This window comes from Protopterus annectens, chromosome 3.part1 (assembly GCF_019279795.1).
Source record: "Protopterus annectens isolate FY-2018-M chromosome 3.part1, PAN1.0, whole genome shotgun sequence".
NCBI lineage: Eukaryota > Metazoa > Chordata > Ceratodontiformes > Protopteridae > Protopterus > Protopterus annectens.
This window is the reverse complement of record NC_056732.1, coordinates 37735311-37762271: the sequence shown is the minus strand read 5'-3', so window position 1 is coordinate 37762271 and position 26961 is coordinate 37735311. Positions and strand designations below refer to the sequence as shown.

Here is a 26961-nt window from a genome sequence, read left to right as displayed (position 1 = left end):
GGTCAACACTGACGTAATTTGTTAAGTAACACAAAGGATCATGATCGGGGGTCAGTGAACATAACCTGCTTATGTGTTTGAGATGTGGATGTCAAATTCAACTTGAGAGTGTAGCTCGTGTTCAGTTTGGGGGAGTGCCAAATCTAATTAGGTGGCCTTTTAGCAGTAGTTTGAAGTTGGAGAGGCTCAATTCCATATTTTACTGACAGAATACAAGTAGAGACTTTGACCAGAAGATTTGTGAGGTTTATATATGCCGAGATGATGCTGTTCATTAGGATGTCATAGTCTATTAGGGTGATAGGAATGGAGAATAGGAGGTAAAATAGGGCAGTCATTGGCTTTGTGAATAATGTTGTGAGCGAAGATGTGTATGTAATCTAAGTGGTGAGGCAGTTGAAGCGAATTCAATGCCTTAAGGGCAGGATAGGTTTAGATGTGTGGTATTGTTGGCTGGTGGCAAATTTTGCAACTTTACTATGCCATGCCTTTAGCTTATTTTTAACTCTAGCCGTTAGGTTGGTTAGGAAGGGTCCACCATATGAGAATCTTTTTTTTAATGTTATTTTGAACATGTAGGTCATATTTAAGGTTGCCATCTATAATCATTCCAAGAAGTTTTGTATAGGAGAGTATTTCAGTTTCAATTTTCTTTATATGAAAAAGATTTTAAAATTTACTTTGTCAAGCATGTGCCATTTGGGGAAAATAGTAACTTTTTTTTTGGTTGAGGAAAAAACTTTTGGTGTAACATGGAGGAATAGAGACAAGTTAGAGAGAGAGAGTCTGGACCTGTGGAAATATAGTGGTCATTGATCGATATTAAAGAGGATGAGGACCAGGAATAGAGCCTTGGGGTGCACCAGTGGTGACCGGCAGGTATGGAGAGAGAGTATTCTGCCATTATATAGATTGGAGCTGATCATTTAAATAGCTATTGAACTGCTATATTGAGGATGGGGATAGTCCAAGTTGAGACCTTTTGTACATGAGTTTAGGGTGAGAAACTATATCAAAGGTTTTAGACAGGTCAAGGAATAAAGAGGAAATAATTTTGCCGGAGTTCCTGTATTGGTATGGTGTCAGTAAATCATAACAGTGCAGTAGTTGGTACTAGGTGCTGGACAGAAGCCATGTCAGGGGAATGTCGAGCTGTAAGAGTTGATGGCCTTCTTTTCATATGTTGCAGTATTCATAAGATGAGAGAAGCACAGTAGACTAATCTGAATGTCTGGCCAGTATATAAAAGTCTAAAGCTACTGTAAGCTACATGCGATGTCACACACAGGATCCCATCCCATGTCTGTCATAAACTGATGTCAGGTATATAGCAGAGGTCGGCACATATCCCCAGAACTTTTCTGCCACCAATCTGAACGTCTTCTCCAGTCGTTTGTTCGACAGTGAAATTGCAGATTCTGAATCGGGTAAGTGCCCCATTGGGTTTTTTGTTAATGTTTTTGTATTGCTGTTTGCTGAGGTTGCATATCATCTATGAAGGGTAAGTATCAGTGTGGAAGGCACAACCTGTGTCTTTCTGCCTAGACCCTAACCATGACCACACGTCATGTGCCACTTGCAAGGACTTTGTCCCAAAGACCCTGCATAATCATTTCACTTCTATTAATTTATATTTAGAGAACCAACACCTTAAGTGTTTGGCATGCAATATCAAGGAAAGTGTGCCAGGGTCTTCAGGGGAGCCTGTTCTTAAGGCCTATCTAGGCTTGAGGTATCTGCTGCTCCTCCAATTCTGGACATTTCTCCTGAGGCTAATGTTGGCCCAGAGACCTGTTTGGAGGCAGCTGGTGATTCTTCCATGGGTATTGTTGTGGAGGCTACAAAGCATCCTGCTAGCATTTCCTCAGGAGATATGCAGATGTCTGCTTTGGACATAGAGGAGGGAACCCTGGGCTCATTGTCTCTGAAGGCCCTTGAGACGTTGCTCAAATCCTGGTTCATAAATAGGTCCCTAGTAATATTATCGAATGCAGGCTGACGTCTGGCCCCTCATCCTTCCACCGTATGGGTGAAGCATTCTTCTTCTCCTTCTCCGGAACAATCTGCTGATTGGCAAGCCTTTTCACAAGGTCCGTTTAACACCTTTATGGCAATCTGCAGGGGTCTCTTCCATCTCCTTCCCTTTCTCCAGTTTCTCTTCTAAAAAGGATCCGGATTGAGGATTCTTCTGATGAGGCTGATTCCTCTGGGGGATGAGTCTCTGGTATATTCTGCGCAGATGTCTTCTCCATTGGGATATGCTTCCGCAGAGGAGGAATCAAATGGAATTGAGTCTCCAGGGAAGGATCTTACCTTGGAGAGATCATTGTGAAGGGGAACATTGTTCCAGTGGGACTGCTCTCAGGTTTCTGGGATACAAAAAAGATGCGATCATTTATACATGGATTCCCCATCCCCATCTGCAGTACCTCTAGTGCTTCCAGCTTTTTTGGAGGCTTTCTCCTCTGCTTCTAAGTGTCCAGATTCACAACCTCCTGCCCCTAAAAGGTCCGGCAGGTTCTATAAAGTGCCAGAGGATTGTAATTTTTTTAAGTGCCCTTCTGCAGAACCAGCTACAGTCTGTGGCTGCTGATAATTTTTCTAAATTGTCTGCATTCCACCTCCGTTCTCCCCTCGGATAAGGACTGCAAAGTTATGGAAAGGTTGGGAAGAAGTATATACTTCGGCCACCCTGTTTTAGGGCCATAAACTACCAGACCCATACAGCCAAATATTCCTTAGCCCTCCTTTCTCAAGCCACTAAGCTCATTTCTGAGCTTCCAGACTCTAACATTAAGTACCAGTTTACTTCCATTTTAGGTTCCTCTGCCCAAGTGGCACATCATTCTATTAAATGCAGCTGTGATGCAGTGGAAACATCTGCCAGAACGGCTGCATCTGGCTCTGTCCTTCTGAGATACTTTTGGCCGAGACTCCAGCCACTGCCAGATGATATCAAAGCTACACTTATGGATGCTCCATTAGATTCCAAGGTCTTGTTTGGATTTGCAGCTGCAGAGCTTAAGTCCTTGCAAGAAAAGGGCAAGGAGCCCCAGGACCTTAAACATATTTTTGGCACCAGTTCCAAAATTTCAAAGGAACTCCTCTCCCAAAACTCCATTTGTTAGGAAACTATCCCAACCTCCTCCTCCTAAGAGTAGAAGAGGTCCCAGAAATCCTCCTCCTGTAAAGTCTTCACCTACTTCTGCTGCTGCTCAGAAATGGCCCTTTCTGAGAAGGCCAGGTGGTCTGTGACTACCAATCTCTCTGCAGTCAGACCCCTCTATCCTTGTGTCTTTCCCTGTCCCTCCCTGTGTGGAAGCATATCACCCAAGACTCCTGGGTCCTTTCTATAATCCTCAGAGGATACTCTATTGTATTGAAGAAGCCTCCTAACTTCAGGGCTATTCTGCATCCTCCAAAAGATCAGTTGGTATTGTTTCCTCAGGTGATTTGCTTCCTCCTTTCTCAGGGAACCATCCAAGAGGTTCCTATTCAAGAAAGTTCCTAGTACCCAGAAAGGATGGTCCTAGGAGATCCATTCTACATCTGTCCCATCTAAACACCTTTTTAAAGATTCCCACCTTTTGCATGTTTTCCTTAAAAACACTGCTTCCTCAGGCCTTCGTGGTGTCCCTGAACATCAAGGATGCATATCTTCACATCCCTATTCATACTTTGTACAGGAAATTTCTGGGCTTTTCTGTTGCTTCCTCACATTCTTAATTTTTTGTATTGCCTTTTGGTGTGTCTATGGCACCAAGGCTCTTCACAAAATGTCATTGGCTTTTGCAGACTCGTATCAAACCACCAAGGAAACCAGTGCCACCTGTTTGGGATTTAAACTTTATTTAAAAAAAAACTTACGTTGCCTTCCTTCCAACCAGCAGCTTCCTCTTCCCTTCAACATTGCACTTGGAAGATGGTGCTTCTTTTGGCTATTACTTCAGCCAGAAGTGTCCAAAACTCAGGCCCTTATGGCCTCTTCTCCTTTCACTGTTTTTCACAAGGATAGGGTTTCTATATTCCTTCCTTTATGCCTAAGGTGGTGAATGAGTTGTCACTTTCCCACTCCACAATCTTCTAGTGAGAGGATCTTACACACCTTGGATGTGCATAAACAACTCTGGTTTTATTTGGATACAACCAAGTTCTTCAGGAAATATCATAGTCTATTCATTCCCTACTGTCTCAGAGCTCTGGGCAGACCTGTTTCCAAGGAGACAATCTCCACCTGGATCGCTAAGGCTATTTCCTTTTATGTGTTTCATGGAAAAAAACCTTGCATCTCCAGTTAAGGATTACTCCACTAGAGCTGTGGCTTCCTCAGGTGCTTTTTACAAGGGTCTGGATACTTCCTGTATCTTAGAAGCAGCTACTTGGTCTTCTGTCCATACCTTCACAAAACTCTACAAGTTGGATGGTATATCTAGAGCTGGTTTTGCCAGGGCTATTCTTCATGGGTTTGTAGAGTGTTACTGTCCCTCCTCTTACTCTTTCTTCTGCATGAGCTTTGGTACTTCCCCTCATGTTATGAATACTGCAGCATATCAATCAAAGGACATAACATAGTTGTGCAAAGTCTTACCATAACCATAGACGTCCTTCTGTTCTGTTTGTTGCAATATTCTATCCCTTCCACCTTTCCCCTGATGCTTGCTTGTTTTCTGGATGTGCGTTTTCTCAATGTATCTCGGGCTGGTGTTCTTCCTGGGGCATTTAGTTCTGAGGATGGTACGTGCCGACGTCTGCTACATACCCAAGATCACGAAGACTGATGTTGGACACGATCCTATGTGCAATGTTGGATGTACCTTACAGTAGCTTTAGAGTTTTGTATACTGGTCAGATGGTGGGTTATTCATGTTATGAATATTGCAACATATAGAAGAGGACATCTATGGTTATGGTAAGATTTTACACAACTATTCTTAAAAGTACAAAGAAACTGGAAGGCAAAGGTGAAGCCAAATGGTCACTTCAGTGTACTAAATGCTTTCATCCTCACAGTTCTTCAGAATACACAGAATTCACTCATCACACACTTAGTATTGTTTTAACATAATTAATTGGTTCTGTTTTTTAATTGGGTTGGCTTAATTATTAAAATGTGACGAGTGTATTCTGAAGAAGTCTGAGGATGAAAGCATTTAATAAAGTTTTTCCAGTTTCTTTGGGCTTCTTAGTTTTTGGAATTGGGACTGGTTTCAGAGCATATTTTGTTCAACTATTCTTTCTTGTAGCATATAGTGGAGGAGGAGTTTATGAATACATCATTCAAGAATTTTTGAGAGGTGATGATAATGCAGTAGGCTAGAAATTGAAGACAGCAGCAGAGATGTAACATTTATGACAAGATTATATACAATGACTTTGTTTCCATAATGAGTGTACGTAGGATTCAGCTGTGGATGTATGGATAAAGATAGAGACTGGGTATGCTATGGCATCGGCAGGTATTTTTACGTATCCAAGTATTCAGTTGGGACGTTGTCAGCTGCAGTGGAGCCAGGTTTGAGTATAAGAAGTTATTGATGTTGAGAATGGTCCTGTGTGTGAAAGTTGCTAGCGATGGATATAGAGGGTGGGAGAAATGAGGGAAGTGTTAGTTTGGGTTGTATGCAGAATGTTAATTTTGGTCTGACCATGTGATCACACAAATAATGGAACTGGATGTTATTGTGGAAGAGGCAGAAGCACTGGATGGGGTGAAAAATGTTTAGGTAGGGAGGTAATGATTTCTATGAAGCAGGTATTGAATAAGCTAGCAATTTGTAGTACAGAGATATGCAAAGGGTTGGGTTGCTGGGTTCCTTATTTGATTCTGGATGCAGCAGGTTATGCATTGATGCCGCAAATTTTTTTGAGGTAATTTTTTGTTGATTTTACAGATAGCTATATTTTTTCATCTAGGTTAACTTTTTATGCAGATTGCTTAGTTCTCTATAGAGTTGCGGGTTACAGGGAGTTTTGTGTTTGAACATTCTTTCCAAGCTTTGCGTTAGACAACGTAGTTTTTGTCTGGGTAATGAGCCATGGCTTGTGGTTAATTTTCATTTTCTCTTTCAGAGTGGGGTATGGCTGATGGTCTATATTATATAAGCAAACTCACTGAATTGCAAACGCTATATAATCTATCAACAATCCCCGAAAATCCAAAATGTCAAACACACGGATCAGTAAAAAAAAAAAAGTCAAAACACGAAATAGGAAAAAAATCGCTGTTCCATGCTTTAGGTATTTTTCCATTTCGCGTAATGACGTTTGAGTAAACAGCATTCGCAATTCATTGCATTCGCTAAATTAATAGGGCCCCACCAATTAATGGTTTTCAGTATATTGATGAAGGGAGCTTTAATGGATTTAGAAAAGTTTCAGGGTGTTTTACATTTGGGAGTGTTAGGCTGGTGGGTGGTATTTCTATAGGTGTAAGCTGGAAGGTGGTCATTAAGTGAGTTTGTATAGGTTCCAGTGGTTGTAAATTTGTTTATTTTACATTTGTTGACCAGGTGAGTCCGACTGGATACATGTCCATTTTCAGCAGAGGCCCTGAGAAAAATTTACTAGGGTCACAGACCAGTATCCAGTCTATAACTGAACCTTTACTATTGGTATTATTAGATCTAATGTTTATACTAGCTGAGGGAAAGTCTGATGTACGGATTTGCCAGTTGATATGAAAATATCACACTAGTAGTTGTAAATAAGGTTGGTGGTTGTCCTGGAAAGAATTACTTCTAAAGTTGGTATATGATTTCCATGTGGGATAGAGTCTGTAACATTACAATTTAAGCTTTAACAGTGATTTAAGTATTTTGGCATTTTGGAATTTTGTATGAATAGGGAGTGACATTGCATGAACTTGGATAAATTAAGCCTAACCCACCCATTTCTTGTGGGATGTATCAGCTCTGACAATACTGTAAACTGGAGAGTTTAGCTCAGAATTTTTAAGGTTTGGCTTAAGCCAGGTTTCTGTGACGGCAAGAATGTCAGGGGTTATACTGGGATATCCAAATACGTAGTTTTGTAATTTTGTTACAAATGCATGTGGTTTTGTAGCTTTGTTACAAATGCATGTAGTTTTGTTACAAATGCATGTGGTTTTGTTACAAATGCATGCGGTTTTGTAGTTTTGTTACAAATGCATGTGGTTTTGTAGTTTTGTTACAAATGCATGTGGTTTTGTAGTTTTGTTACAAATGCATGTGGTTTTGTAGTTTTGTTACAAATGCATGTGGTTTTGTTACAAATGCATGTGGTTTTGTAGCTTTGTTAAATGCATGTGGTTTTGTAGCTTTGTTACAAATGCATGTGGTTTTGTTACAAATGCATGTGGTTTTGTAATTTTGTTACAAATGCATGTGGTTTTGTAGCTTTGTTACAAATGCATGTGGTTTTGCTACACATGCATGTGGTTTTGTAGTTTTGTTACAAATGCATGTGGTTTTGTAGTTTTGTTACAAATGCATGTGGTTTTGTAGTTTTGTTACAAATGCATGTGGTTTTGTAGCTTTGTTACAAATGCATGTGGTTTTGTAGCTTTGTTACAAATGCATGTGGTTTTGTAGCTTTGTTACAAATGCATGTGGTTTTGTAGTTTTGTTACAAATGCATGTGGTTTTGTTACAAATGCTACGGAGGATGAAGGTGACAAGATTCAATCTTCTTGGTAGACCAGTAGAAGCATGATGGGGTGAGGGGTTTGATGCACTGTTCATTAAATATTTGTGGTCATTAAATCTGTATCTTTAATGTCCATGGTACTTACCTCTTTCCCCTGGGGGGGGGATAGGCCTCAGTTGTGGAGGAGTTCAGAAGGGGAAGTGGAAACACCCAACAGAACATATGATAGCATCATGTATGCTACTGTCAGTTTGCTGGGGGATTTTTTTTTGTTTTTGTTGCCGGACTTGAACAGGATTTGTCCTGATTTGATAGCAGCTGATAGGAATTGTTTTTTGGAGTTCTTGTTATGCCCTAATTGGGTGGAGCTGGTGATGAGACTAGCATTACAGCCTGTTATCACATCCCACATTCTGTGATTGCAGAACTGCCCCATCACCAGGGGCAAGATCTCAGATAAAAACATCCCCACCTAAAGTTTTGCCGTGTAGTGGTAAAGGTAATTGTCATGTCATAGTTTTCAAGCAGCAGCACATATTACATTAATGGTTTTGTTTTCCTTTCAGATTTATTTTTGTGTTTAATTAGTATTCTGGTGGTTGGACTTGCCCCTGAGCTCTTTGTGCAGCCACTGTCTGGGTACAAGCTACAGTCTTTGTGCGGAGGCATGAGTCGAGCAATTGAAGCGTTAACAGGAATTTGGGTATTGCATACAAGCGTACACTAATTAAACAAATGCAGAAACACTGAAGAAAAATAGCGATGGATAACCTTGATTTTCAGTGTTTACTAATTTATTATTAGAGGTATCCCCCCCCCCCCGAAAGTGTTGTCATAGGCTCATAAGTAAGTACTAGGCAAACTGCTCAAATAAACTTATCCCTTTTGGTTGGAGATTGGCCTTGCCCATCTCATGGTCGATAATTAAATATTACCCATAAATGAAAGTAACTGGGATCATACCATAGGTAATTTGAGGGGACCCATGCATGGGATAAAATATTTAGGATTTATCCTTCATAGATTTTTGCAGCTGATGTAGTTCATTTCATCTAAGAACTGACACGTCGATTAAAGTGTTCTATATGTTTCTGTTCATCGTGGTTTAATTTTGCCAGAATCAAAAGTATTCACAAATATAGTTGGAAAACTGGCTATTTTAAAATTGTGCAGTGGAAAACCCTGGAAACAGTCATTCTTAAGGCTGCCGAAGAAGTCCTAGATGTATTGGCTGCAATGTTTAGTTACTGGGAAATTGTACATTAGGTTTGAATGATTTTACCACAGCAATGTTTGTTTTGCGTTGAGGCATCCTTTATGTTTAGGGAGTAGAAATTCTTTTAAATTTACTATTGTACTCTTACACCACAAAAACCACATTAAACATACGGGAAGATTTTTTTTTCCCCATTGTGTTGAGGAATATTTGTAGATGCTGGTACTTTAGCATTGCTTCATTTGTTAGAAGTTAGTATTGCTGCTTAAATCACTGTGAAACCTACAGCTGACCCAACTGGTAACCGCTGTGAAACCTACAGCTGACCAAACCAGTAACCACTATGAAACCTACAGCTGACCAAACTGGTAACCACTGTGAAACCTACAGCTGACCAAACTGAAAACCACTGTGAAACCTACAGCTGACCAAACCAGTAACCGCTGTGAAATCTACAGCTGATCAAACCGGTAACCACTGTGAAATTTACAGCTGACAAAACTGTTAACCACTGTGAGACCTACTGCTGACCAAACTGAAAACCACTGTGAAACCTAGAGCTGATCAAACTGGTAACCACTGTGAAATCTACAGCTGACCAAACCGATAACCACTGTAAAACCTACAGCTGACCAAAACCAGTGCTGATAGCTCTCAGGTCAGACTTGCGGACCTGAGAGCAGATTGAAATAAAGGTCTGAACTGCTCTGCGCTAGACCCCATTCTATGTCGGTTACTGGGGTCTTGGGTTATGATGTGCAGTGGTCTACTTTAATGGGTAGGGTTGCTACCTTTTCAAATGCCCATAGTGGGACATTTTTTGTACAAACTTCAGATTTTGCAAGGCAAAACATACCCACGGCCAGTACAAAGGACAGAACTTCACTTTTTTGCCTAAATAAATGCTTATTCTTGTAGCATTTTAGTTGCTTATTCTGTTTCTTATAACATTTAGGTGTTTCAGAAACAGAATAACATTTTTATGCAACTATTACATAAAATATAGGAAATATGTTTGCCCTAATATCTCAGGACTTTTGCCATTTTTATGCAGGACACAACTGCCCAAAGAGGGACTGTTCCTTGCAAAGTGGGACAGGTGGTAACCCTATTAATGGGTGATAGAGGGTCTGCCCTTCTAACACACAGTAATGGCCACTTGTGATTTAAGAGTCTCTGAGGATTTCTATGTAGTTGCTTCCTTAATTCCCACCCTTTTCATAATATAATCAACTTCTTACGTCACAACAGCACCAGAGGGAAAAGCATACCATACATTAATGAATCAGTTTCATTTTTCATTGTTTGGGAATTTGTCTGTTATATGGGGATAAAATTTTAACAACACACACACATGAGATGTCTTGATGCAGAAGGATAAAACTGACCCAGAAGACTTGCTAGCATTTACTGACCCAAAGCACTAATAGAACCAACTAGGAAAGGTGCGAGAGAGTGGCTGACACTGGCTGGTCCATCGGGGGGGGGGGGGGGGGTGACAGCACAATGCCATGGACTGTTGACACCAAGCAGAGGTGTGTGACACAGCAGGCAACATTTTGGGCTGGGAAGTGCATACTGAGCAGTCGGCAAATTCATACAGCCCACCTGGAATAACATAAATGTTTTTAAAAATCCCTGCAGAATTTCAGCCCTTTACCTTGTGGACAGTTGGTAGGGAGGAATGTTGGACATTAATGGACCAGTGGAGAAATTGTTTGATGGACTGTGCCAGAGGAAACGTACCTAGAAGAAAACAAAAGCCATGATTTATATTTTATTCCCCTAGATAACTTTGTCAACATAGATGACTTTTTTCAAAAGACTTGCTTGATGGTCATGGCTGCACTGCAGGTCTTGCATGTGTGCCAATATATCCGGACTCTCTGGACAAATGCTTTGGTTTTACTCCCTGATTTCATTCAGCACTTCTGCTTATGACATGATGGAGTATCCGAGGTAATGTATGCAAACTACACTGAGGCAAAGCCCAGATGTCTGTCCCCCCCACCCCCCACTACAATGTCTGCCACACTGTCTCTCTGAGCACTCAGCCTGGGGTGTTATAGTAGATGTTCATATTGCTGGAAGTCAAACAGTTCAAAACCAAGCCGTAAAACCTCAAATTTTATCCAAGAAATGAGATACAATCTATTAAGAGTATAAAACACAGGTTTAATCCAGGAAAAGCAGTACAATCTAGTAAGCGTAAACAAAACTGTTATTTTTTGTATCGGATGAAGTTTTAAAGGGCTTAAAATGAAAGCGCTTATATGCTTACTGGATTCTACTGCATTTCTTGGGTTAAACCTGTGTTATACTCTTACTGGATTATATCACATTTCTTGGACAAAATTTGAGGTTTTGCCGGCTTGGTTTTGAACTGTTTCACTTCCAGCAATACATACTTATAGTTTGTAGTCTTGGAACTGTTTTTTGTGTTGTAGTAGATGCTGTAGCCTGTTTTGCAGAAAAACTGTTAGCTTTCCCTATAGAATGCTTGTTTTCTTTCTGTGCCATTTTTGTTGATCACCTGCCTGACTTTTATTTTTCTTTAGAAACTGCAGATTCCTTGTTCTATAAAGGTAGATTGTGCTCTTGAACCCTGTTTTTGACTAGCCAGTTTTCTGTAGTGTAGATCTATTATTTGTAACATTTGTTCATATTTTCTGTCTGACCTACTTTTAAAAATTCTTGGACATATTGATTTTTAACTTTTTTCTCTGTGCACCATGTATACATAAATCATTTTTTTTAACTTCATATTACAGAGCTCTACAAAACGAAGAGGTAGCAGAGAGGTATATAAAGATAAAAGGCCAACTCAGGTAAGCTGTGCATTTCAACAAACCTAAAGCCTGAAAATGGCATCTATTTCTTCTCTGGTTTAATCCAATGCCTTTTCTTATCTCTAGTATTGATAGACAAAACTGTCAGATCTGTGTATGTTAATTCCAAAAAGGTTAGTCTCCGATAATGTATTTACATGGTGGCTGGTGGGGGCGGGTGGCACATTCCACCAGTAAACTATTTTGTAAATTTCATTTGAGCCACTGTGAAAACTCTTTACTACCCAGAATGCATCCTCATAATCCTGCATATTAATATCCATGAGGAACACTTGTTTTTTGCAGCTCTCTGATGCAATACCATTTAGTTATGTGGATAACGTACGTTGCACAATCTCTGGCAACATGCCAGATAAGTGAATACAAAAAAAAGTACTTTTCAAAGTGATACACAGAGTGCTGTAAATTAAGAATAGAGTATTGTGGTAGGTCTTCTGATAGCAGAACCAGGCTGAAGTATGAAATACTATTGGTTATGTATATGAAATGATTTAATGCTATTTTATACCTAGTAACTAATGCCCCACAAGACCACAGTCAGTACTGCCTGCGGCTAAGAAGAGGTTTGTTAAGATAGGTAGCGTTAATAACCTAAGATTCAGCTTTTAAAATCTTTTCTCTGAAATCAGGGGGGGCATAGCCAAAGCTAGACTGGGAGAAATGGCCCATTAAAGATATTAATAGTATTCTTTTATTAAGGTTGATGGCAATAAATTATTTATGTTAATGTGTATTTTCCAAAGAAACTGTATAAATGTCATACGTGGAATTATTTAGTGACATTAACCATCAAAATATTGCTGCAAAACTACAACTTGTATGGGGGGACAGGGCAAAATTTTGAAACAAATTTAGGGGTCTCCCTCAAAATATGTGACCATTGCTAATGTTTAATGAAAAATGGTACAGCTGATCAGTGCTTTAAATACCGTGTTTACAAGGGTCTACGTTACATGAACGAAAGTACAAGGGTCTACATTATATGAACGAAAGTACAAGGATCTACGTTACATGAATGAAAGTACAAGGGTCTACGTTATGTGAACGAAAGTACAAGGGTCTACATTACATGAACGAAAGTACAAGGGTCTACATTATTTGAACGAAAGTACAAGGGTCTACATTATATGAACGAAAGTACAAGGGTCTACGTTACATGAACGAAAGTACAAGGGTCTACGTTATGTGAACGAAAGTACAAGGGTCTACGTTATGTGAATGAAAGTACAAGGGTCTACGTTATATGAACGAAAGTACAAGAGTCTGTATTATATGAACGAAAGTACAAGGGTCTGTATTATATGAACGAAAGTACAAGGGTCTGTATTATATGAACGAAAGTACAAGGGTCTGTATTATATGAACGAAAGTACAAGGGTCTACGTTATGTGAATGAAAGTACAAGGGTCTACGTTACATGAATGAAAGTACAAGGGTCTGTATTATATGACCGAAAGTACAAGGGTCTATGTTATATGACCGAAAGTACAAGGATCTACGTTATATGAACGAAAGTACAAGGGTCTACATTATATGAACGAAAGTACAAGGGTCTACGTTACATGAACGAAAGTACAAGGGTCTACGTTACATGAACGAAAGTACAAGGGTCTACGTTACGTGAACGAAAGTGCAAGGGTCTACGTTACGTGAACGAAAGTGCAAGGGTCTACGTTACATGAATGAAAGTGCAAGGGTCTACGTTATATGAATGAAAGTTCAAGGGTCTACGTTATATGAATGAAAGTACAAGGGTCTGTATTATATGAATGAAAGTTCATAATATCGAACGCTCTGAAGAGTGAAAATGCCGGACCTCAAAGTGCTTCTTGTGGGATCGCAGTACAGTGAAGATTGGAATATTTGCCCTTTCTCCACTGTAATGCAATCTCGAAGTTGGTGCATATATTTAGCGGGGGCTGTGGGGGGTGTGGCACCCCACAATAAGGAGTTTGAGGTCTGGCATTTTCGATGTTATGAACTTTTGTTCATATAATGTAGACCCCGTTTATAACAATGTTGTTAATCTGAAAAAAGTATATTCAAGAGTTTCAGGTTTGCATGAACAAAGCTGTAAACTATGGCAAGTTCTGTAGTAAAACTGCATGTTATGCAAGTAGGTTAAGGAATATTAGTATGAAGGCTTTGTATTGTATTAAGGATCCCATCAGTAAATCAGGTTGTGCATGCCATTGGTGAAGACAGTAAAATATTAAGTAATATTTATTTATTCTGCCTGGTTAAACCCGAAGTGGACAGTTTTAAGAACTTTGCTAAAAGACCACAGGCGAGATTTTGTTTACATTGTTTTGCCTCTATTGCATGCTTGGCCATCAGACTGTTTTGCTAACTGCCCAGCACTCAGGTGAAAGTTGACTGATGGGGGTGCAGATGGAGTACATCACTGAGGCAGCCATTAGAAGTGGTTTGAAGTTTTCTGGTACAGCCCCACTTCCCCTGCACATGCTCAGTGGTGCACACAAAGGGGTGGTGCAATGTATTTGTCTGAGTTGGTCATTTCTCAGTTATGCAATGGACATACCAAGCAGCCCCATCCTTCTTCCTCAAACCAATAGTGATTATTTCATTGCTCTGTTCTGGAGAAATCATACCATCACTGTGTGCTTAGAGTGGATACAGCATTGTCCCACCCCACTGGAAAAGGCAACTGGGTTGAGCCCCTTCATCCCCCTCCCCCCATTTAGCATCTACAGTGCCAGGGCTGCTAATTAAAACTTGGTCACCTGGGTCACAGTCAAGATTATGTGCCCCAGAGCTAGGGTAAGATTATGGAAAAGTGACGCCTCCTTTATTTAAACTTTAAAGTTGTATGAGAGGGAGATCTTCTGGTTTCTAAATTGGCAGTAAAACATTTGGCATTATGAGTAGCTCAGCTTTTTTTCCCCTCCTAGGGAATGAAGTGAAGAGAAGATAATGCAATAGTTTGAGTGAATTATCAACGTTCTGGATGTCCACAGGGGTACATACAGCACTGTATTTGTTTACAAGTACTAGTTATGTAGTTTTGTGGATGTAGCTAGATAATAATTTTGCTATAGAATTGGTGTTTTCTTAATTTTTTAAATAACTTATTAAAGATGAAGAGCTACCTAAACTACTTCGAGTATGAAAGACTCGAAATAAAGATGTAACTTGTCAACCGATAAGTATTTTTTGAGCAGCTACAGGTGGATTTAGTACCAGAAGATGAACAAGCTATTTTGAAGGATTCTGATAAGGTTTCAGTGACTGTGGCAAACAGTATAGATATAAATGGGGATGTTTCTGTTTTGCTCTTCGATTTGTCAATGATATCCAGGATGAAAAAATGTACTTTAATGTAGAGGAATTGTGATAAAAAAAGATTGGGACAAACCCCTTTTTCTGCATCCAGACTGTGTTGTATATGGGATATCTGCCCTCATTGTCTGTGAGGTTAAGACAACAGCACTTTAGTGGTCACTTGTCCATTTTTGCCCTACTGCTGACCATCAGCTCACTAGACATTGCTCCTTTGTCACCCATGAAAGACATGCAAGGCTTCTTCTGGTGTCTACTAACCACCCCTGGACTAACTCTTAACCCATGTTTGAGTTGGGTGAAGTAATTGAGGCAACTGGAATAGCATCATACCTGCTGCAGACAGGCATTTTTTCTCCTGCTTCCTATCCTATCCACTGCCCAGTAACACCCTGTGAAGATATGTGAAGGCTGCCAGCCTAGCTAGATAGAATTTTCTAGATAATTCTGTGTCATTGTAAATATGAATATAATCCAAAGGCTTGTCCTCTTAAATGTAAGAAAATTGTGTTAAATGTTAAACTTCATAAATGTAACCACAGTGCACTCTGATGGAAGAAAGCTGATAAGTCAAGAGTTTGATCTCAAAGCTCAGAGACATAACATTTGGAGTGAGGAATTCCTTCTGTTTTGAGACCAGAGTTAATTGCTACATTTTACATGTATAATGTTTTTTATTGCTGTACTTTCCTGGCCAGGTGCAAGATCAAAGAAATGTTAAAACTGAGTTTCTGTTAGCCTGGGAACCAGAGAACAATGACATAACCTAAAATGAGTCAGCAGTGATGTATTATTTTTAACACTTTCTCAGAGAGAGAATCAGAGCATTTTGGATTTTGTCTGAAGAACATCACTCACCAGTACTCTGGCTTTGCTCGATATGTAAGTTTATTCAGAACTGTGATTGCTCTTAGATAGGAATTTAGTCAGATATAGTGTAACTGTTTTCTATATTTGTCAGACTATTCTACAGCATTATTTTAAGCATTTTCCTGTGATTCCTGAACCCTTGCTAGCACTGTGTTGAATTGAGAAGATTTGTCTTGTGTTTTTATTATTTGTTAAATATTTTTAAACCTTTCAACTGTAGCGATTTTGTGTTGAGATAATTTAAGCTCTAGAGTACATTGCATGTATATAGTGATTACTGTATGAAGCCACAAATAAGCCTTGCTGTTCATCACACTTACTGATTGGATAGTAATATTGCACAATAATAATTGGACAACCTTTGGTAGGGGCCTTTTTAGTAGCTGATGAGTAGTTGGTGGTAGTGATTACTACCTTATAGTGCGGCTGGAGGGGGCATAGCTGGAGAACCTGTGCCAGCCTTCCCCAGGAGTGTCTGTATATAAACCAAATCTCAGTGTGTTTGTCAGGTACTTGGGCAGGGACACGAAGCACTGGTTGGACAGAGAGGGCACTGGAGGTTTTGGCTTGACTACTAGGCTGAGATCTGTACCTTATAGCTGTGCATCCATTGGGAAGGATAACAAATACACACACAGTAAAGTACAATTTCCATTAAGAGCACACTGAGATCACAGTCAGTCTGGGACTGGTTTCCCCCTTTCTCTCCAGATCCCCAGTAAGACTCCCCACTGGCACAATCATTGAATCCCCAAATGTCAGTTTTACTCCAGAAAGGTCTCTTACAGACCAACAACTGGTGTATTAGTCATAGTCTCAAACTGAATGCAAAGAAATACATAATCATTCCATTTGGTACAAATAATGTCCCCTCACACTCAACAACAATACCTTAAGTACCCATGAACTGGAAAGGCACCTGGGATCACAAGTTGATTGTGACCTTAACTTCGACCATTATGTGTCTTCTGTAGTAAGGAAAGCTTTCTCCATAGCATACTTGCTTAGTAAAGGCATCACCTTGAGAGCAAAAGAAGTTATAACCCCCCTGTATTTGGCACTTATCTAGCCCATAATTGAGTATAGTGCCCTGTTTGGCATATACCGTACTAAGCAGCTGTTGCAATTAGAGAGACCTCAAAGGTTTCTGACAAAGATCATCAAGGGTCTTCAACAATATGCCTTACACGGACTGACAAAACTCCCCGTCACTTTACTCCGTATTGTATAGACTTCTTAGGGGAGACTTATGCCTGTCCTACAGAGCAGTCCAAGACCCAAACCTAATGAACTTGCTGCATACCCATAAATCAAATGAGACTAGGGTTACCCGTTCCAGGGACCTAAATATGGCCTGTGACTTAAATAGGACATGCTGGAGGGACAAATGCATCTCCCAGTGACTGCCACGTCTTTGGAACAGGCTACCAATTCATGTGAAACAGAGGACCTCTATGACACTGTTCAAGAGGAACCTGGACAAGTGGATTGGGCACCATGAATTCTTACCGGGGATAAAGCCCACAACCCTCCTGCACAATGAGCAGTCATCACTCAATGCAATCTTGGGTATTGACTAGATTTTCTATTGTATTAGATTGGGATGAAACGGCTAGGTTTAAAATTACCTCCAGTTCAATAGCCTAGTAATCTCCTATGATAAGATGCCAACTTTTCTAAATTAATGTATTGAAAAAGTGGCCAATGATCATCTCAGCTGGTCATATTTGTCTGTAAATATGGATTTCCAAAATTTTTTTACAGGAACCCTTGAGTGAGTCTTTCAGATTCTAGGGTAAGACTAGATCCTTTCATATTTTAAGATTCCCAACAGAGTAAGCAAACTTTGCTCTGCTAATACAAAATGTAACTTATTTTATTATGGACACTACATATGATTGATTTTAGCATAAATAAGAACAAGAATCCTATATAACATTATTTGCTGACAATGATATCTTACTGAACAATCTAAAGGCACGTAGTTTTCATGGTGTTTCTAGTGTTTTAGATTTATTTATTAATGCTCTGCTTCATTGGTCTTCTGAGAGTTTCTTTATGCTTAGTTAATGGTGGTCTTACATGATGATCATATCAGGTCCTCAACTGTCAAATATGACATGCTTTTGTATGGCATATTGGAATGGGAAGTAGGAAAGGACATGACCTAGCCTTTCTGGACTTTGTTTATTATTAAAGGGCATGGCTTTCCAGACTTTGTGGAGTTAGCCAGCTGATGTCAGACCTTCTGGCTAATCTGTTCATCGTGGCTGTGTTGAAGATACAGAATGCATTGCTTTTGTAGCCAGTGAAGTAACTATTCGAATAGCACCCCAACAAATTCTGCACACACCCTGATGCCATTGCAGCATCCCTAGATATAGCTAGTTTTCTTGCCTTGCATAAAAGTACATTTACTATACTTCAAAATAAGTGCTAATGTTTTTATGAAATTCCCAGGTTTGCTTGTGCTCCCCCATACAAGACATTTTAGGATGTGTACTAGCCACTATGAACTGCGCTACTGTAGGAAAGATGAGGTAGAATTTTTTTAAAATGCTTTTGGTGCTCCCACCCCCACATCATCCTTCCAGCACTGCTAGCCACTGCCCCAAATCCACATGTCTACCAACAACTGCTAACCTGTCTGAACTTGCAATGTGTCCTGCTAGGTCCAGTCATGGAAGATAATGGAAACCTAGGGGTCTCTGCATTCCATCTGGGAGAGATTTGTTATGCCCTACCCCCTTTCCCTTTGTTCACTAAACTTGTCCAAGGGCTACTTCTCTCATTGGGCCACACTTCTCCTTAGGGACCATAATCTGCAAATGTCCTTCCTCCCTTCTGGGATGGACCCTGCCTTTCCCTCCCAGCCAGAGCCTCATATACTTATGACAGTAATAAACCCAGGTCACTTGGGTCATAGTTAGAGCTCTATCCCACTATGCCATGGTGCTGGGTAAATGCAGAAAAGTGGTTTTGATATGGGGCAAAGTTGTACTCCATTACATCAGCATTACGCTAGCAATCACTGTAACTTTGAAAAGTACCCGACAATGCACTTCGTGGGGTTAGCCACATATAGTTGCATTCTGAGAAAATGTGTGGAATTTTTTATAAATTATTTGTGCAGATGTTTGCCTTTCATGAATCTTAATTCTTATCAGCTGTCCAATACCATAAAAATTTCTGCACTTAACTGCCGTGTGCCATATGACAGCTGCAAAGACGTGTATTAATAGATATATACCTTTTACAAAGTGGGGCATTTGTTGCCCCTTAACCATTTACATTGTTCTGGTTCTTTTTCATTCCTTATTTTAGAACCACAAAAATAATGGGGCAAATGTGAAAGTATGGCGGTAAGCCCCAAAACTATTTGTATTAAGACTTTCACAGTGCACATAGTGAAAGCTGTAAAAAGCAAGGATGCTGGCGTGCATTTGAATGTCATATTTTTGTCCCCTTGTAGAGAGCATGTTCTTACCTAGTGTAGTGATGGCTTATTTGGTGATCCCTTCACTACAAACCTGTATTTAGAGTGGGAAAAGATTTCAATGGGACATTTAAATGAGGGAGTGTCTGTACCAAAGGCCATAGGAAGAATAACAAAAGGACCTTTATACATGTTCACAAAAGTAGGATGAGCACACATGATTAATGTTAACCCATAGTTGGAGAAGAGAAGCACGAGCCTCAAAATGCAGAAATGTGGGAACAATTAAAATCGACATGGCTAAGGATCAACATAAAAAATATTTAAAATACACACACACACACCCCTACATTGTAGATGCACACATAGACGTTGACAGAGGATGTCCGAGAATATTATATGTTCGATTTGGAGGTTGGTTTCCAGTGGGACCCTGGACAAAAGGACCCTGGCAGTGGCAGTGCATTGGAATTTTGTGCGTCTGCTACTGGGATGATTTTTTTTTTTGCTCTAATTTCTGATAGAGATGGAGGCTGAACAAAGCCAGGAGTCATAATTCTGTGATTTCTTGTCCATCCCTCATGGTACTCTGATCCTAATTTCCTGCTTATGATCACCCTGAACGCAGGTGAGGGTGACACTAAAATGGCCATCCTCATGGCAGGGGAACAGTTAAGCTGATAAGGTCTCATGTTTGTCCTCTTCTACCACTCACAAACTTTGCTAACTCCAGCTAGTCAGCTTAGCCTTCATTAATGCCGGCTTTGCATTCTGGAAGGTTATAAGGGGTTAATTCTTGCTCTTCATTGGAATGGTCAGTTACAAGTTGCACATGTTTTAGTGGACTGTTAAAACGCTCATTGTTTGAATTTTTGCAGCTTGATTCTATATGTAACCATTATTTTTATTTTAAATAATTTTTGGGAATTCTGTCCTGAACAGGAAGACAGTGCCGATCTTAAGTGCCAGCTTCAGTTTGCCAAAGAAGAAGCAGTGCTGATGCGTAAGAAGATGGCCAAATTTGGACGAGAGAAAGAAGAACTGGAGCAGGAGCTGCAAAAGTACAAATCCGTGTATGGCGATGTGGACAGCCCAATGCCAATAGGAGAGACGGGGGGTCCACCTAGTACCAGAGAGGCTGAGCTAAAGCTTAGACTTAAGTTAGTAGAAGAAGAAGCTAACATCCTGGGCAGAAAGATAGTGGAACTAGAAGTGGAAAACAGGGGTCTTAAGGCTGAAACGGAAGATATGAGGTGCCAGTATGAGAGAGAATGTCTTAGTCGGGACCATGTTTCAAGCATTCCTACCTCTCCTTTTGGGGACTCTCCAGAGTCTGCCTCAGAACTGCGACGGCACTTACAGTTTGTAGAAGAGGAGGCGGAGCTTTTGCGAAGGTCAGTCTCTGAGATTGAGGATCACAATAAGCAACTGACCAATGAACTGAATAAGTTTAAGTTTGGGTCTGATCAGGAGTCTATATGGGTAGATGATGGTAACTTGAAAGTGAATGGTTCGCTTCAAGAAGAGTTAAAAGCTGCCAGAGTTCAAATTAATGAACTGAGTGGTAAGGTCATGAAGCTTCAATATGAAAACCGGGTGCTAATATCTAATGTGCAGCGCTATGATCTTGCATCTCATCTTGGCCTTCGTACTACAAGCCCCAGGGATAGTGATGCTGACAGTGATGCGGGAAGAAAGGACAGTGAAGAAACCAGGCTTCCTCAGCCAAAGCGAGAAGGACCAGTTGGTGGAGAAAGTGATTCAGAAGATGTTTGTGAGAAGTCTTCAGGCTTTGGAAGTGGCAAAGCTTCAGAATTAAGTGGTATATATTCTGCTGAACTAATCCGAAATCGGGACAATTTAACATCCTTAGCCAATATTAAAACTGAGGCAGAACGCCTTGGAAGAACTGTGGATCATCTCATTACAGACACTGATAGTCTGATTTATGATGCCAAGCTACAGGCAGCTAAATTGTCTTCTGAGCAGGGTATGGTAAGTGATGCAGATGTAGGTAAGAATGAACCTGAACTTTTGAATGCCATCAACACAAAGATGAAAGGTTTTCGTTCAGAGTTGCAGATTTTCTTGGAGAAGGTTGACCACCTTGGAGAAGGCTTAAAGGAACAAATGGAGGATCTTTCTCCAATGCCTCAGCTTACAGAATCTTCAAGTTTTTTATCCACAGGAACTTCAGTATCAAGAGACTCTCCAGTTGGCAATCTAGGGAAAGAGGTGACGACAGATTTCCAGGTAAGCCTGTTTATTTTTATATTTTGCATATGTATTTTTTCTTTGTTTTGCTTTGGCTGTTAACTGCACTGATTGAAAAAAAAACATGCTGAACATGTAGCTGCACTTTAAAATAAGCAAACATTTTTCTGCAACAAGCACAATCTTGTTTTAATGCTTTGCAGTTTGGGGCCAGAGGCGGTTCCAGGTGGCATACTTGTATGTGTACAATTGTTTTTACTTGCAAAAAATGAATTGTTACTCTATTTTTTCTAAATCATATGCTTCTAGTAACTAAAAAAGAAAGTTAAGGTGCAGTGCATTTATATAGTACTTAAGTTGCCTACTGCATATACCGTTGGGTAGCCACAAGCAGTACTCGCTAACAGTGGCTGTATCTTGTTGAAGCATTTTAACGGGGCACATGTCTGAAATAGGAACCACCACTGGATGAGACTTTATTTGCATGGCCCAAGCAAAAATGCAAATGCCTAAAGCTTTCATGACTTGTATGCTTGCTGTTGGTTTTGACCCACGCATCCTTCATTGCATGCGCCGCATAACCGGTGTTTGCGTTCTTTTCTTCCCTCTCTTTTTCTTTTCAGATGTTTCAGCCCGTCATTTTGCTCATTCTCATTTTACTTTTATTTTCGTCACTTTCTTACGACACTGTGTTTAAGTTAGTTTTTCTGTTCATGCTTTTTTTTGTCTTGTAGTTTTTTTTTTTTTTTGGGCTTCTACTTTACCCATTTTTGTTTTTTTATTCCTGCTGTCCTTTGTTTTCTTTTTGTTATATATCGTTCATGCACTTGACAGTCCAAACTGAGAGATCAGACAGAATGGCAGCTAAGCCATGATCTTAGCGAAGAGCAGGAAGGTCATCGTTTCAGAGCAGGCATGGACCAAATCAGGAGAAGTGATGGAGACAATAGACACTACAGGCCAGACAGGAGAGATGGTTTCAGTCTGGAGGTCAGTATTCTGGATGCTGTGAAAGTGCAGTGTTAAGCCTGTAGGTCGCATGATAAAGACCATTAACAGCATTGCAGTAGCCTTGCATTTTGTATTATATCAGCTTTGTTGATGCATGCTAATTAGCTGAGATGTATTCTGGAATGTTTTTAATTTGTGCATCATTGATGGTGAACTGGAGAATGTGAAAACCAAGTTAAAATTTCACTCCTCAATTATTAGGCAAGAGTTAACTTAAGTATCTTAATGTAAAATTAATCACCTTCAAAAGAAAATGTATGCATGCACGCACATCTCTGACACACACCGATGTTTATTCCATTTTTTTTTCTCTCTGCTTAGAGTAGTTATTATTTGTTTACTTTTTAAGTAATTTCCGTTACCAAAAGTTAGAAGGTTGACTATGGAGTACTGAGGCCAGAAATTTTATGCTGGCATATATGAAGTAGGCACATGATAAACATTAATGCAGTACAAGCTGGAAAAAACGTTTTACATTAACAGTTCATAAATTCTTCATGATTTTTGAAGAGTCACTTATTTATATTGCTGGTACGTAATTACTGCACTTAGTTTTTTTTTTTTTTTTTTGTATGGCGAAAGTCTCCAAAATTATGTTCAGGTACCTTTCACCTCATTGATACCTAATACTACAGTCTCTTAACAGCCCTGGTGCTTAGAGTCATAGGAGATTACTTGGCCAATGATCCTAGGGTCCTTATAAGCCTATCCAAGTTTTACCCTTATTTCCACGATCAGCACCTATCACCCCATCTAAGAGGGACATAGGTGGGGAATCTACTAATTGCTTTGACCTTAGTGTGCTTCTCTTGAAGCAGGCACGATTCTGCATGATTTCTTTTGTGGGGTGGGGGGTGGGGGGGCAATGCTGTTGCATGAGAAAGTTCTCCGCGCAAGCAGGTCCATTTAGGTATGTCAGTAGGGAGTATGTGAGACATATGGACAGCTATCCTAGAGTCTTTTAGTGATTTTATTTACAGAATTGTCAATCACTGTATTATGATTTCCATGAAAATATATTGTTTTCCTTGAATTCATATGTGGCAGTGTAATAAAAATGTGAATGTTCAGTATGTGTATTCCTTTGTGCATTTGTAACTGTAAACATGCCCTTTTGTAACCCGGAAGCATTAGAATCTAATTGTCTTGGAAACATTGTTGCTTAACTGCAGAGATTGTAAATTGCCAAATCAAGGGTGTTGCGTTACTAAACGGAGAACCATCCACATTGACATAAGGAATACAAAGTGTTGGGTCCTAATCAGATGAAGTCATGGTGTTAACAGATGAATGTAGACCCCATTATCTTTATTATTTTATTTTATTTTACATTTGTTTACCATTTCAGTGGAGGCCTGGGGAGAAAGGCTCCATTATAAAACACATTAAAAACAATACAAGAAATTGATAACAATCAAGAATACATAGCTTTGGTAAATATAAGTCGTAAACAGTTTTTACATAAAAATTGAGGGAGCAATGTAAAGTGAAAATAAAAGAAAGCTATCAAACTAGCATGAAATAGTGCATCCCATCCTAGAGAAATGATCAATAGATCAATGTTGGGAGGGTGGCCTAATGGTTAAGGTGTTTGCCTTACAAACACAAGGTGCAGGGTTTGAGTCTCACAAGGGATAATTGGCGAGGGTTAAAACGGCTCACAAGGGAAGTTAGCTTAGTGCTAATCTGTGAACCTATGTCATGGTTTTGGTGGTAAATATTTGTGATGCATGTATGATACATGTACATTTGCGATACATGTACATTTGCAATACATGTATGATACATGTACGGCACATGTACATTTGCGATGCATGTACGGCACATGTACATTTGCGATGCATGTACGGCACATGTACATTTGCGATGCATGTACGGCACATGTACATTTGCGATGCATGTACGGCACATGTACATTTGCGGTACATGTACATTTGCGATACATGTACATTTGCGATACATGTACAATACATGTACATTTGCGATACATGTACAATACATGTACATTTGCGATGCATGTACGGTACATGTACAAGAACATTGGTGGTTGTTGCTGTGCTAGTGTTACCTGTTCTAAACCGTGATAGCGAAGGTAATATTAAGGTGCAGTACAAGGAGGGATTATGATGAAACTGTAGGTAGCTTGAGATAGGGAGAGAGAAACTGGAATTCCATGAGAGAGGGGATACTTTGGATGTTGGAATTTAGTAAGGGAAAAGAAATTTTGGTTGTAAGAAAAAGGAATAACAGAATTATCAACCTGGATTAGTGCAGGAGCAAAGACAGTTTTTGGTTACATGTTCTTTAAGCAGTAGTTCAAATTTGGATGTGTTACTAGAATTTAATATTGTCTGAGGCATGGAATTCAAGGACTTTGGTATTTGGTGGGAGAATAAAGTTACCGTAACATTTATTAGATTTAATTACTTTGACTAGTAGTTTGGTGAAGGAGCTGGACGAATCTTGATTGTAATGCTTGTTTTTGGTGCATGATCTTTGGTACAGGACACACTAGCTCCTTTTAACCAAGTTACTTATTTGTCCATTGTTCTTGCAGCTCAATGGCCAAAAGTGTGGTCAGTGAAATGGAATAAGCAGGCACAAAATATGTAAACATTATCCTTCTGGACTCCTAGAGTGCCTAAACTTTGTGTATTGTGGAGCACAAGGACACATGCTTCCAGTGGTAGAAGCATAATCTTGAGTCTTACCACTTCCATACACAGATCGGGCATCAGTTCTGTTGGTATGAGCCGACGTCTGTAAAGCTCCACAGGTGGTGGTGATAGTATTATTTTTGGATAAGATATTGAAAGACATGGAAGATGAGGGGACCTTGTTGGTTGAAGTGAAGAAGCTTTGTTTTGTATGGATTTAGAATGAGTTGGGAGTTAGTGAGCCATGTTTTCACAGATCAAAAGGACTCTGGGGTTATGATGTGGAAGTCTTGTAAGAAGGAGGCTGCACATATTAGTCTTCTGCATACTGTACCACTGAGACATGAAATGTGGAGCTGGTTGGTGAAAACAGACTATAGTAAAGACCCAAGGATGGAGCCCTGTGGAACACCTAAGGCAACTGGGGGAAGAGGGAAAAGGTGGGGTTGCCATTGGACAAGCCTGCTGTCGTCCTAATAGGTAGCTATGGAACCAAGTGGTATAGGAGCTACTAAGGTTTAGGGTGGAGAAAACATTGATGAGTTTATTGTGATTTACCATATCAAAGGCTTTAGACAAGTCAGAAATATGGCAGACACAAATTGCCCATCATTTCTGTAGTAGATCACTGTGTTAGTGAAGGACATTAGGGCTGTGGTGGTGCTATGAGAGGGGCACAAATCATGATGAGTGTTTGATAATAGTTTGCATGTGTGAAGGTAGCCCATGAATTGGATATGTACAACTCTCTCTAAGATTTTAGATAAGGGCGATAGGATGGCAAGTGGATAATAATTAGTAAACTTGGTGGAATTACCACCTCTGTGTAAAGGTAGAATGTGAGAGATTTTCCAAACAGGTACCAGGTTCTCTGATACTGATCTGTTTATGAGTATGGCTACTGAGTATGCTATAGCTTCTGCTGCAATTTGCAGAAAGTCAGCTGGGAGGCTGTCTGTTGCTAGGGTGGTTGGTTTCAGTTTTTTAGTTTTTTTTTTTTTTTTTTTTTTTTTAATGGCATCTACAGACATTGGGTATACTGTAAAGTGGTTGGGGCTATTTTGGGAGTTGGTGCTGTGCTAGAGTGCAAAACAGAGTTGTTAGAGATGCTCTGAAGACAGTTTCTGTAAAGTATTTATTGAACTGGGCATATTATTGAACTGGGTTGCTATATTATCAGAGTTGCTGGTTGATGTTGGACTGGGAGTAGCTGATTTATCTGGCAGAAGTATATTAACCTCAGCCGAGAACTTTTGAGTGTTATTGTGGTAGTAGTTGATTTTGTCTAATTTTACTAGTTTCTTAGCTTTGTTTTACATTTGTAAGAATGTTTGTCTTGTGATTTGGGTTTTGTTTTTGTGAAACTGTTCTGCCTCATCTGTAATCTTGAGTAAGGCTCTACATTCTTTACTTCACCAGGGCGCATAGTTAGCTTTTACTCCAATAGTTTTTGGAGGTGTGTGGCAATTTAGTATATCTAAGAAAGTGGTTTTGAAGGAGTTATCTGTGTCTTGTATCCATCTGAGAGGTTCCTAGTTGCAGCTTTTTATAGCAGAGATGAATCTGTTCGGGTTGAAGCTTTTTATTTTTCTGATTAAGCGGTAGGTGGTTTGGTTAGTTTGAGTGCGGATTCATAGAAGAAAGGTTGGCTGATTGGTCATTCAGGCCATCTGGGAGATAGCCTGATTGAGATGACAGGGTGGGGTTATTTACCAAAATCCAGTTGAGAATAGACTGTTTGGAAGATTTGTCAGTCCTCATAGGAGATTTGATGAGTTGGGT

General features: G+C 39.8%; 1 protein-coding gene across 5 annotated transcripts in view; it reads left to right on the top strand.

Annotated features, from left to right (window-relative positions):
• MTCL1 (microtubule crosslinking factor 1) overlaps positions 1-26961 on the top strand; it is a gene marked incomplete in the record, with an annotated part of 739795 nt that overhangs the window by 472694 nt on the left and 240140 nt on the right. For 4 of the 5 annotated variants that reach the window (XM_044066528.1, XM_044066527.1, XM_044066529.1 and 1 more), the window contains 3 exon segments: positions 11614-11670; positions 20240-21550; positions 22346-22501. In XM_044066528.1, the coding sequence (XP_043922463.1) occupies positions 11614-11670; positions 20240-21550; positions 22346-22501 (1524 nt within the window). 5 annotated transcript variants of the gene reach the window in all.